Consider the following 13,895-nt stretch of genomic DNA (forward strand, 5'->3'; position numbering starts at 1 on the left):
TGCGTAAGTCAAAAGATGAAATGTTCATATGTGCTGACTTTGATAGGAACTTAGAAAAACACGACAGCTCCGGGGTATAGGTTTGTCCAACGAGTAATGTATTCTGATCACTATGTATTCTGACTGGCGAAATAAACCAATCTGAACTTCAAACTTCAAGCTGGACATTTTAAATTATTTAGAAAAAGGTGAGTTACTGATTGAACAAAATGTAAATGAAGGTATCCATGCTTATAATTGCTAAAGTCCTTTAGTTAAATGGCTGGTAAGAAGATTTCGAACTTCGAGAAATCGTCCATTACAATAAGACCGGCGGTTGGCGTCGATGTTCCCAACTTGGAACTATATACTTGAAACAAGCAGCTGTGCAGTGTGGCGCATCAACCTCCTCTTCATCAACTTTCCCTTCATCAACATCCGTTTCCAGTATTTATCAAAATCTTGATTGCGTCAGTTTGGGCATACTGACACCGTCCCTCACCCTCCTCTTGTAAGAGCAGAAGGCCGACACCCTCTTCACAGTGAAGTCACACAGCTCCACAGCAGTGGCAATACTCGCGCCAAGAACAAGCCCTAAGGCGCCACCAATATCACAGAACAGATCTAGGACTGAGTAGCTGTATCGCTTCCTGATGTAGGGATAGGTCATGGACGAGTGATACACCTCAATTGCTACAAAATTACGTCTCCAGTATTCCAGCGAGTCGCCAGTGGCGTTAGCCAACGTTGACAGATACTCATCTGTCAGTTTCAGACTAGAAACTGTCTTCAAAGTAAAGGTGTTGTACGAGCAGGTGTCTGGGCAGCTAGATTCGCAGTCAGGTCTAGAGAGGAGGTACTGCTCCGTACTTGGATTGATACAGTCGATAACGACCTCCGATTCGCACAATTTGGCGTTACCAGGCATGTAGGCTTCACGGCAGGAGCACGCCTTTAAGAGGTAGTCGGTAAAACATTCTTTACGGCAAGCTTCACGGGAGTATTTTCCTTCGAAATACTTCAGTTTCCGTCTGCCACAGTTGTCCAGTCCTTCTGAAGCATCAATCTCCTGACAAAGAGAAAAAGGTTTAACTCGGTCGTCAGTGGTTCTGCAAATCGCTGTTCAGACTTGCGTACCTTGGGCGTGACAGATCTAGGGTTCGAATCCCGGTTCACCCTGAATATGTTTCTAGGTTTGTCAGTGTCATACCTTCTCGTGGGCGTCACCAAAGTGATAAACGTTAACGACTGCATCGCTCCTGGTTATCCTCCCACATTAGATCCCCGACCGCGTCATACCAAAAGACATTAAAAGATGGTACTTGTTGTTACCCTGTCTGGCGCTCGGCATTAAGGGGCTAAAACAAGGACTGGTCGGCTCGGAGTCAGTATACTGTGTCTAAGTGGGGTGTTCATGTTAAACTGCGGCATGGTATCTCAGTGAGCTAGCACTATAAATCGGCATCAGTCCAGACTAGTACAAGCAGCTAGACACACACACACACACGTGCATGCACGTCGTTATATAAGTGCAATAATCTTGGACGCGACGTTAAACCCCATTTCACCTCACCTCCTCCCACATTAAACTGACACGCCATGAAAATACTGTTGAAAACGGCACTAGAGCATACACACTCCTTTACTCTCGTTTGACCTCTACCTGCATTCCAAGCCCAAAGAAGTACTGTGAACCAGGCGACACCGCCATTCCTGTGTCCGTTATGACCGGAGGGATGTCTGGAGAATGGATGGTAATCTGAACAAAGGAACAAAGTTAGTTTATCACAACGATCTGCCTTTGTGTGAAACATCGATCTACAACAATAATCATCAAGACCAGAGAATAACCAGCCTCTACTATCCGCAGATTCCATTGGGCAAAACAGCGACGAAAAGTATACAGACACCAGGTGTTCGCAAAAACGGTAAGCATGATTTGAGGGGTGAACTGTCTCCGGCTTTGATGATAATCCCTTCACTATAAACATCAATTTCAAAAAGCTTTTAATCACGTGCATGGATTCTCAATTAGACGACAGGAATGTTAAGAGCTCATCTTCAAACTCAATCTAAAACATTTTTGAATATCTGCACTTGTGAGCAGCAGTGGTTATTCAAAGTTAACTCATCGCTTCTAGTTTCAACAATATTATGTGGTCCAGACTCTTTATCATTGGATTGTTTGGTCGGGATTGTTTACTGGCCGCAGTGGTATCGGGGGAGTATTGCTATGAGGCTTTAGGCAACAAACACTAATAGCTTTTATGCAAATGTTTGAGTGTCGTGTGCTGCCGGTGAAGCAGGACATGCTAACCATTTTCGCTAACACGTCTCATCACCGATTTTCAGTAATCCATTCATACTATTTTCGCCACTATTTTACTTTCTAGGCCAATGGAATCTGTTTCGGCAGACAATCGACACTAACTACTCTGACGTAGACGTGTTATATTTACATAGAAGCATCGTCAACAATATACTGGCAGTCCTTGAAAATCTCACAGTACATTTGCAATCTTCACCGCAGCATCAAGCTACCTTGAAAGATAAGATAGATGTAAGATAATACGTTATTGCCTGTGAGGGGATTCAGTTTGCATTTGATAAAGATGAACTGGATACATGTAAACACTCGCATATACAAAGGCAGCAACAACATAAAGACTAATGGTAACTTATGTGATCATGGTAATTGTCCGAGGTTTGCTCTACCCGCTCTGATGTCATGAGACATGCGTCGTTCAGACTACATTGCGGGGCAAAAGAAAGTATACACTTGAACATTCACACTTCACTGTTCATCACTGTGTATAGCGAATTCGCGACCCCATGTTCCCTGTGATGTCAAATACTATCACCTGTAGCAGTGAGTGAGTGAGTGAGTTGGGTTTAACGCCGCTTTTAATAGTACATATTACAGTTATATCGCGGCATGTCAGCTTAATGTGGGAGGAAAGTCCGAAGTGATGCAGGTCTCAGACGTTTATCACTTCCGTGAAACCCACGAGCACGGGTATGGTGCTGACGAACCTAGAAACATAATCGGGGCGAACCGGAATTCGAACCCACAATCATAGGTTTCTGGCGTGTCCACCGGACGCAACTCTGCACAGCAAATCGCGGCGCCTTAGACGACTAGGCCACCCGTACCCCCTCACCTGTAGCAAGATACTCATATTAAATGCATGTGATATCAACTATGATAACCGTAAGAAATATATCACTGTCCATTAACCATTTCATGTTTGTTTCGGGGGCACGGGTGGCCCAGTCGGGCAGAGTTGCGTCCCTTGGGCACGCCAGAAACCTATGATTGTGGGTTAGAATCCCGGTTCGCCCCGACTATGTTTCTAGGTTTGTCAGCACCATACCCGTGCTCGTGGGTTTCACCGAAGTGGTTAACGTCTGAGACCTGCATCACTTCGGGCTTTCCTCCCACATTAAGCTGACACGCCTTGGAATAATGTTAAAAGCGGCGTTTAACCCAACTCACTCACTCACTCATGTTTGTTTCATGTTTAGGCCACCATCAAACATGTGTGTATACTTTCCTTTGCCTGGCAATCTCGGAGTAAATACCATGAACCCCTCTCCTTCTGTGTTCTGGCGGCTGCGGGTAAACTCCTCCGACTCCACGTTCAAAGCCATTTTCAACCCGTAATGTCTGCCCGAGTTCCGCACGAAGGCCGTCCCTTGCGCTTAAAGAAATGCCACACTGAGATGTCGTTGATTGGTTTTAGTTAGTGCTTAGATCCTCAACAGATTCTGCTTCAGGGCGATTACATTTCATTGAAATATTCTTCAGCTACAACATTTACAATTCTAACTTCCATTTTCCCCATTCCGTATATGAGAAGTTGCCCTATGTGCGTACATATTAAGGTCCTGAGATCTATAATGCTGAGATCAATAAATAGCCATGAGGCGCACATTACTGGTATATAATTACGAACTGCTCTCCTTGACTTTACACGTAACGACGACTGAAGCTGCAGTGACGCGGGCAAATCTTGACTCACCATTGAATGTGAAGCATAGCCCACTCTCTGTCACCGTTTGTGTGAAGTTGGCGAACCCACACGTTGTATCTCCCCAAGTGCACTGATTTCAAACATTGAAGAAAAAATCAGTTAGAGAAAAATATACGAGCAACAAGTAATCACGGATTAATCCTCCAGTGTGAATTACTCTTGTAAGCACCAAGCTTTTGCATTAAGTTCAGTGAGACTTACTGATGACAGTCTCACTAATATCCGTGCATCTGTAAGTTACGTTGACTATCAGCATAGGAGAACTAACTGTAACCATTATCTACGTATAATTAGCAAACAGATGTGTTTAAGAACTGATTCTTGTGACTAATATGGACAGTGAAATGTGTTTTAAATAATGATGATAATAATCATCATAATAATGATAATGATTATAAGAGGGAGCCAAAGATGTCGGACATAATCTCAATGTCGGTGTTGATGGTTCTGTACTGCTGGACGGTACAGAAATGAGTGTCAACTAAGCGAAGTGCCATATCAAGTCGGCCCAGACTCAGTTTTTCAAGGAGAGGCTTTCTGAACGACCACTGCATCGAGTTATGTGCAATCCTGCAGAGTCCTTCGCTTGGATGAAGTCGTCTGGCCTGAAAAGTGAAACTGAAGGCTTTCTGTTTGCTGCTCAGGACCAGTCACTTCCCACTCGAAACCGTCAATGTGTGAATTTGCATCAAAATGTAAATATGAAATGTAGATTATGTAATGAATTTAATGTGACTGTCCAACACATTGTCAGTGGATGCCCAGCTTTGGCACAAACACAGTATCTTAAACGACATGATGGTGCAGCTCGATCATTTATTACCATCTTCGCCATGCTTGTGGTTTTGACACAGAGGTCCACCCATGGTACGACCCGGAATATGTAGAGGGCGTCAAAATGATAAATACAAAATTCTTTGGAATAGGCCCGTATACAGCCCGAGACGTATCCAGGCCAACAAACCTGATCTTGTCCTTTTTGATAAATCCAATGAAATCATTTATATCATTGAATGTTCTGTCCCCTTTGACACTTATCCGATTCACAAGGTACAGGAAGAACATGGCAAATATGCGGACCTCGCTTTCGAAACGTCACGCTTGCATCCCAAGTACTAAATTGTCTCCCCGTTGTTCTCGGTGCCTTATGGTACCTCCCAATCTGTTGACTGACACTGGGGGAGTATCTGGGTTTGCTACCAGGAATACAGCCCTTCTGACAATCTGGGTAATGTAGAAGGCTGCAGTGTTGGGAAGTCTTTACATTCTCCGAAAAGTTCTGGATGGGTTTGACTAGGCGGTGCTTCCTGGGAGAAGTCCCATTTGCTGTCTGGGCTGCGTGTAGAGGGAGCAAGGGCCCTGAGCTGATGATGAACCTAAGCAGTCTGGCTGTGCCAGGATCACCCAAACCCTCTTTGCTGCATTTTTTTATTTTAATCTGTAAATAATATAATGATAATAATGATAGGGGGCTTTCAGTATCGAGTTTATGTGCAGCACGTTGAACAGAACAGCAACTCTGCAGTCCTTTGATGGTTTGAAGTCAGCTGGCTTGAGAAGTGAAACAGAAAGCGTTTTGTTTGCTGCTCAGAACCAGTCACTTCCAACTTGAAACCTCCAATGTGTGATTTTACATCAAAATGTAAATATGAAATGCACATTATATAATGAATCTGATGAGACTAAAGACTTAAGCGACATGTTGGCATGGCTCCATCCTTTTATAATACCGTCTTCGCCATGCTTGTGGTGCATGGTCAGACCCTGGATATGTAGAGGGCGTCATGGAAAATAATTATCATAAAAGGCTTTGGAACCGGCCCAAATACAGCCTCACGCCTTAAAAAGTCAACTAACCAAGATCAGGTTAGTCGACTTTGATACGTCTGAGGCTGCATTTGGGCCTGTTCCCAAGAATCTTATAATAATCATTTTCCATGACGCCCTCTGAAGTAGTGACGTCTGAAGAGATGACTGATTTGAAAGAGGCCAGGGAGGGACACTGCTTGATGTCGGCTCGTCATGCAGAAGACCCGGCTTCGATTCCCCACATGGGTACAATGTGTGAAGCCCATTTCTGGTGTCCCCCACAATGATATTATTCAAAATTGCGTTAAACCATACTCACTCACTCACCGATGTCGGCAAGGAGAAACTTACATATGTTCGTATTTATATTCGTAATATGCGCCCGCGTTATAGGGGCCAATTCGGAAAACAGAATTGATACATGTGCCTGAAACACCTAGACAAAGGCTGGAAAAAGGTTATTCCTTGTAAATTACACCCCCATTAAAATTTTAAATTCTGGTTATTGTATTCAAGCCCACTAGCACACATACCAAGGTACATAACTATTCAATTGGCAATAGGCAATAGAGATACACGTCATTGAAACATTGATATTAATTAAATAAAGAAGAAAATGGTTATATCTCACCCACAGCAGCGAGTCGTAGATGGTGTGACTAAACTCTGTGTAATAATGATCAATCTTCTCGGATCCAAAGTGACGGGTTATGTTTAAGCCGACATCTTGAAAGTCATATCTCAATTCATTTGTTAAATCTTCAGTGATACCATACATCTCTAAAAACGATCTCCTCGCTATGTTAGTGTTACACACGGTCACAGCTGGAAACGGCAGCGTCTGTGCTAACTTCACGTCGACGTCAACGTTGACGGGGCTTGACACAAACAATTGAATTTGTTTGGCGATGTTGAAGGCGGTGAACATAACTCCTCCACATATGACAAGGAACCAGAAAGAACGCCGCAGTGTACCGGAAGTGACGTCAGTGACCTGCGTTACGCCCTGCATGCTTACGTGGTCCACAAGTTTTGGTTTGACATAAAGACGATGTTTGTTTTCCGAATTCATCTCCAGCGTTTCTACAAAAACGTTTTTAACACAATTGTCCGTAAAACAGTGTTCATTGACTCCCTTCATACGAAATCAAGACTACTGACTGAAAGGTAAATGAGTCTAGTTGTCCGGACTAGTCACAATAATCCATACAATGGGCACTTCATGCAGATGGCACGGCAGGTATATAGTGTGTCAAGTGATGTTTATCGCAGTTTTGCAAGTGGTCCACACACAATTCACTCCAACTGATTCCGTCATTCGAGTTCAATCACCTTATTTAGTCACACATCAAACAGCCATTTCCTGGTATCCAGAGGACTATTTCAGCCAATTTGTCATCCATTGATGTGATTGCTCATGATCACTAATGGCAGGACTCGGAGAGTGATGGCAGTCCGAGCGGTGTTATACATGTCTAAACAATGATATATACTATTCATGAGAAGTGGGTTCAGATTTCAAATGTTTAAATTCCCGTGCATTGTAAATGTGAAATGTTTTCGGTAATGCTATGACGTACTGACAACGAATGATGTCGAATGTTTCCATGACAACTGAATCCCCCCGGTTTGCAATCGACTTTCGTATTCTGATGAATATTAGTCCAACGTACAATATAATATATTTATGTCGCCATGTTCGGGACGTCAAGAATATACCACACACAATATATATATTGTGTCTGCGTGTGCGTGTGCGTGTGCGTGTGCGTGTGCGTGTGCGAGAGTACGTTTCCTGCATATTAATACTATTCTTGACGTCCCGAACATGGCGTCATAAATATATTATATAGTATATATATACCCCTTTCTCTCCCTCTCTCTCTTCTGACATGTAATCTTGTTTTTAGATGAACAGATGTCTCAGCTTTTCGCGAATACCTGGTATAATCATTATTTGATAGTTATTCATACAATCGATACTGCTTTTGGCAGAGATTTCTAATGAAGTTAGAAAGGGTTTTGTCGCATTTATTCTAAAGACACAAGTCCTGCCTACATAAAAAAGCTGGTGGCACGTGACAAATGATCATGGATAATGCACGACTGTGCTGTTATTCATTCAATTAAACAAGTCACCCAAACATTAATTGAGTACTGAATACGCTATTTACTGTAATGCATTTGTGTGATCCTCAATTATAATTCATCTTTGCACCCATCATCTCGTACAAACAGATCAATTTGATTCACAGCGGTAATGGGAAATGTAACTGAAGCTGTTGTTTATACTTCTGTCTGTAAATAAAAGCGATAACGGTTTTTCCATAATAAAACTAATGCCTTTTGGATATGTTCACATTTAATCAATTAACTTCCGTGGGTGTATGGCATTACACTGTATGTGGCGCACAAGGACAGGCATCTCACTGTGAGCTGGACGGACGTCATGGCTGAAACAGTCGACATTGATATGGAGTTCTTCTTACAGAAATAGTTCTTCTAATATACCAGATTCGACACTGTAGACGTTGATGTGTAATTTGTGATCAGCGACACACCAACACCTGTTCGGTACAGGTTATTCTGTTTGCCAGGTGAGAGCCATTGATATGTGACATTGAAGACTTCTGATTTTATAGATTGGCCATCGTTGGCAATCTGTGATACTCTCCAAAGCCGAAAATGATTGTAAACAAGGACGAGAATCGTGTTCATCCTCCGCCAAGATTAGCAGACCAGCTGACCATGCAGGGAGTCAAACAGATCGCTGACGTCACATCCGGTAGATTGCGGCGTTCCTTCTGGTTCCTGGTTGTGTGTGGCGGGCTCAGCTTCAGCGCCTTCAACATCGCCAAACAGGTCCAGCTTTATCTGACCGTGCCTGTCAACGTCGATATCGACGTCAAGTTGGCGCAGACACTGCAGTTCCCTACGGTGACTGTGTGCAACACCAACATGTTTAAGAAATCAAGTCTGGATGACCTCAATCTAACGGGGGCGCTTAAAGAAGCATTTATAAGTAGTAGATAAGTGATAAGTATCCATCCACACATCCACATTTGATGACGTCACAAGTGCACCTAGTAACCTCACGTGACTGATGACGTCACATAACCTTGACCTTGGGGGGGTGGGGGGTGTTGATGTTGTTGTCATGCGATCAATGACCTCGTATAACCTTGACCAATAACCTCGTTTAACAGTTGTATCAACAAACCATTTCCGGAGAGTTGAAAGGAAAAACACTTGTGTAAACACGAGATTGTTTTGAAAGGAAACACTTAAATCAACGAGCGCGTATTTGAAACGTCTCCAGTTACTCAGATTATTTTTTATCAGTTGTATCAACAAGGCATTTCCGGACAGTTGAATGGAAAAACACTTGTGTAAACACGAGATTGTTTTGAAAGGAAACACTTAAATCAACGAGCGCGTATTTGAAACGTATCCAGTTACTGTTAGTCGAGGGAGTGGAGCTACAGATTATTTTTTATCATTTGTATCAACAAGGCATTCCCGGACAGTTGAAAGGAAAAACACTTGCGTAAACACGAGGTTGTTTGAAAGGAAATATTTAAATCAACGAGGGCGTGTTAGAAACGTCACCATTTACTGTTATTCGAATGAAGCTACAGATTATTTTTTATCAGTTGTATCAACAAGGCGTTCCCGGACAGTTGAAAGGAAAAACACTCTTGTAAACACGAGGCTGTTTTGAAAAGGGAACTACTCATATCAACAAGGCCGTCTCCAGTTAGTGTTTGAGAAAGGTCACATGTATATGAAAAAAAATATATGAATAAATGCAGGAGTTGGTGATAGTTTTTTTCATTTACCATGGATGAGTCAGCAGTACACACATCCATGACTCGTTCCACCTCAACCGACTCATGGAAGCTCTTTGGGAAAAGAATACCCAAAACAGAAGCTGTCTTTTTTTTCTCAAATCGTTATCATTTATATCGTAGTGATAACTTGCATCGTGAATTTGAGTCTAAACCAAACCAATTCCAACATGTGGACCGCATTGCTCAGTTCGTGTCTGGGTTACATACTACCTAACCCAAAAATCAAATCTAAAAGGAGCGACGCTTAACCCGTACGTGTCATATCGATAACCAAGCCAGTGGTTTTCATTTCATTAAAGCAAGACGTTTTAGACACACAGAACAAGTTACATATTTTTTTTTCCCCCGACTGTTGAGATGGACGACAGTGAACCTACGGATTTCACATGAGTGAAAGATAACATCTACGTCAACATTGTGATGGTGCAGTTCCCACGGAAGGGCCTTCCAAAACTGCTGAAAGGAAAAGCACTTGCGTAACCACGATACTGTCTTGAAAGGAAATACTAGGCGTTTCCCGGACAGTTGAAAGGAAAAACACTTGTGTAAACACGAGATTGTTTTGAAAGGAAATACTTAAATCAACGAGGGCGTATTTGTAACGTCTCTAGTTACTGTTATTCGAGTGAACCTACAGATTATATTTTAACAGCTGTATCAACAAGACGTATACGGACAGTTGAAAAGAAAAAAAAACAACACTCGTGTAAACACGAGACTGTTTTGAAAAGGGAACTGCTCATATTAACAACAGCGTATCTGAAAAGATAAGTGATAAGTATCCATCCACACATCCACATTTGATGACGTCACAAGTGCACCTAGTAACCTCACGTGACTGATGACGTCACATAACCTTGACCTTGGGGGGGTGGGGGGTGTTGATGTTGTTGTCATGCGATCAATGACCTCGTATAACCTTGACCAATAACCTCGTTTAACAGTTGTATCAACAATCCATTTCCGGAGAGTTGAAAGGAAAAACACTTGTGTAAACACGAGATTGTTTTGAAAGGAAACACTTAAATCAACGAGCGCGTATTTGAAACGTCTCCAGTTACTCAGATTATTTTTTATCAGTTGTATCAACAAGGCATTTCCGGACAGTTGAATGGAAAAACACTTGTGTAAACACGAGATTGTTTTGAAAGGAAATACTTAAATCAAAAAGCGCGTATTTGAAACGTCTCCAGTTACTGTTAGTCGAGTGAGTGAAGGTACAGATTAGATTTTATCAGTTGTATCAACAAGGCATTCCCGGACAGTTGGAAGGAAAAACACTCGTGTAAACACGAGGCTGTTTTGAAAGGAAATATTTAAATCAACGAGGGCGTGTTAGAAACGTCACCATTTACTGTTATTCGAATGAAGCTACAGATTATTTTTTATCAGTTGTATCAACTAGGCGTTCCCGGACAGTTGAAAGGAAAAACACTCTTGTAAACACGAGGCTGTTTTGAAAAGGGAACTACTCATATCAACAAGGCCGTCTCCAGTTAGTGTTTGAGAAAGGTCACATGTATATGAAAAAAAAAATATATGAATAAATGCAGGAGTTGGTGATATTTTTTTCATTTACCATGGATGAGTCAGCAGTACACACATCCATGACTCGTTCCACCTCAACCGACTCATGGAAGCTCTTTGGGAAAAGAATACCCAAAACAGAAGCTGTCTTTTTTTCTCAAATCGTTATCATTTATATCGTAGTGATAACTTGCATCGTGAATTTGAGTCTAAACCAAACCAATTCCAACATGTGGACCGCATTGCTCAGTTCACATACTACCTAACCCAAAAAACAAATCTAAAAAAGAGCCACCCTTAACCCGCATGTGTCATATCGATAAACAAGCCAGTGATTTTAATTTCATTAAAGCAGAACGTTTTAGACACACAGAACAAGTTCAATATTTTTTCCCCTGCTGTTGAGATGGACGACTGATTCCCTCCCCAGCACAGTTGAAAGGAAACACTTGTGTAAACACGACTGTTGTGAAAGGAAATACTTGAAAAACAAGTGCGTTTCTGAGACCGTCTCTAGTTACCGTTACTCCAGCCCTACTGTAATTTGAATACACCTGGGTTTTTTTACCCTATAAATAACAGTGTTGTGACCTAAAATACTGCACTTGGTCTCTCTTGGTTCATGAATGAACATTGTGCTTATTCTCTATACCACAGAACTTTTTGGTCTCAATTTGGGAGAGATATATTTTCTGTGTGAAGGTAAGAGTTTAATTTTTTTTATTAATAGACCATATCTTTTTAAAAAATGTATTTTAATTATACGTTTTATGTTATTACAGGTATTTCATATCATAGTTTCAATTTTTAAAAAACCCATTATCTGAGTATGTATTATAATTGTGAAATCATCATGTTGGCTTCATTAGTCTACACAGACATACCAATCTATTTTTATTTATTTTTAATTATTTATTTCAGAAAGATAAAAAGTATTCCAAGAACATTGTTTGCTAGACTTTATGTAAAAACAAAATAATGTCTACCCCATTTACAACACCTGTGTATACATGTGAGTTTTGTCAAAAATCCTACAGCAACAAACAGAACATTGTTAGACATCAGAGAAATTGTGGCCCAGCTTCCAAACATTTTGATTGTCAAATATGTTCCAAATCATTCAACCGTAGTGATAGCTTACAAAGACACATAAAAAGTCAACACAAAGATCCACAACCATCTACTTCTACTTCTACCTTTACTTTTACTTGTCATACATGTTCGACCACTTTCCCATCTGTGAAAGATCTCACTAAACACAGGAGACAAACCCATTCAAATCAACAAAGTGGTGGAGGGGCGGCAGCTAAACGTAGGAAAACTAATGTAGATAATCAACAGTCATGTTCCAGACAAGCAATAAATGAAAATGTCAGGGAATTTGATTTTATTCCTCAGGGCCAAGAGGGAAATGATCCCTACTATTATTTTGTGAAAATTCAACCTGACATGATTCATCACTTGAAAACAGAAATTGAAACAAAACATAGTATTAAATGGGGACTTTGTACCCAATTTAGATTCAGCAAAACAAACTCTGATGGTCTGACTACATTTGGTGAGCCTTACTTTAGAACCAAAATGTCTCCAGCCACCCAAGCTGATGATTTGGATGCGTTGTACACTGAAGTCATAAATACAATCATGAAACTAATGGACAATTACGAAGGAGATAGTTCAAACTTAAACTTTGAAACTGTGTTGAGCGTGAAATTATCCGTGGTCAAATTTCAACCCTTTCGCGGAAGTTCATATCTTCCCCTCCCCCCTTCGTTAGAGAAAAAACACTGCCTGTTAGACATTAAAAATGTGGACGACAACCTCTGTTTTGCCTATTGCGTTTTGGCTCATCTGTTCCCCGTTCAGTCTCAACTGGTCAGAGAACAAGTGAGTCACTACAAGGACAAACTACACGAGTTAGATTTGAAAGGGTGTGAATTTCCTATGAGTCTCAGTCATATTTCAAAATTTGAAAGAACAAACAATGTAAGTATCAATGTCTATGGTTTTGACGAAGATGAGAACCAACAGCATGTCATCTTTCCATTACGAATCAGTTCAATAACTTCCGAAGTACCCAAAGAGCGTCACATCGATCTCCTCCTGTTAACTCAAGAAGTAGAGGAGGAAGACGAACCCCCGCTGTCTCATTATGTTCTGATCTCAAGTTTGCCAGCTTTGATCAGAAAAACCGGAGACTGTCACAGCAAATTCATTTGTCGAAAATGTTTGTGGTCTTTCACCACTGAAGACAGACTACAAAGGCATACCCCCTACTGTTATCACAAAGCACAGCAAATTAAAATGCCTGAACCAAACAAAGCTTTTCGAACATTTGGGTTGGGCCACTATGCCAAAACAGTCAAAGTCCCCTTTGTGATCTACTGCGATTTTGAATCCGTGTTGTCACCTTTAGAACATAATGAGACACCGGGGAGGAGAGGAAGTCACCACCACGTCCATGAGCACATTCCCTGCGGTTACAGTTATCAAATTGTATGTCGGGAACCCGACATGTACTCGTTTCCATTGAGAACCTATAGCGGGGAACGGGCTTCAGAGAATTTCATGACGCATCTTTTGGAGGATTACGATCAAATCATGGACATCTTAAATCATCCCGTGCCCATGACATTAACAGATGAGGAAAAGTTAGCTTTGTTTCGAAAACCCATTGCTATCTTTGCGGGGAGAA

At 41.5% G+C, this 13,895-nt stretch overlaps 2 protein-coding genes across 2 annotated transcripts in view; one reads left to right on the top strand and one right to left on the bottom strand.

Annotated features, from left to right (window-relative positions):
* Positions 1-410: 410 nt before the first annotated feature.
* Positions 411-6,963, bottom strand: LOC139459265 (acid-sensing ion channel 1A-like). Its single transcript, XM_071240718.1, has 5 exons — positions 6,454-6,963; positions 4,002-4,083; positions 3,562-3,680; positions 1,643-1,738; positions 411-1,048 (listed from the first exon to the last, which is right to left on the bottom strand). Exons 1-5 carry the CDS (start codon positions 6,961-6,963, stop codon positions 434-436), a joined length of 1,422 nt encoding a protein of 473 aa, XP_071096819.1. The 3' UTR covers positions 411-433.
* A 1,544-nt stretch (positions 6,964-8,507) lies between these two features.
* LOC139453970 (acid-sensing ion channel 1C-like) overlaps positions 8,508-13,895 on the top strand; it is a 28,172-nt gene continuing 22,784 nt past the window's right edge. The window contains exon 1 of the mRNA XM_071235433.1: positions 8,508-8,836. Coding sequence (XP_071091534.1) covers positions 8,508-8,836 — 329 coding nt within the window. The remainder of the gene's footprint in view (positions 8,837-13,895) is intronic.

The sequence above is a fragment of the Haliotis cracherodii genome, unplaced genomic scaffold, assembly GCF_022045235.1.
Source record: "Haliotis cracherodii isolate W230 unplaced genomic scaffold, xgHalCrac1.p SCAF_1, whole genome shotgun sequence".
NCBI classification, from domain to species: Eukaryota; Metazoa; Mollusca; class Gastropoda; order Lepetellida; family Haliotidae; genus Haliotis; species Haliotis cracherodii.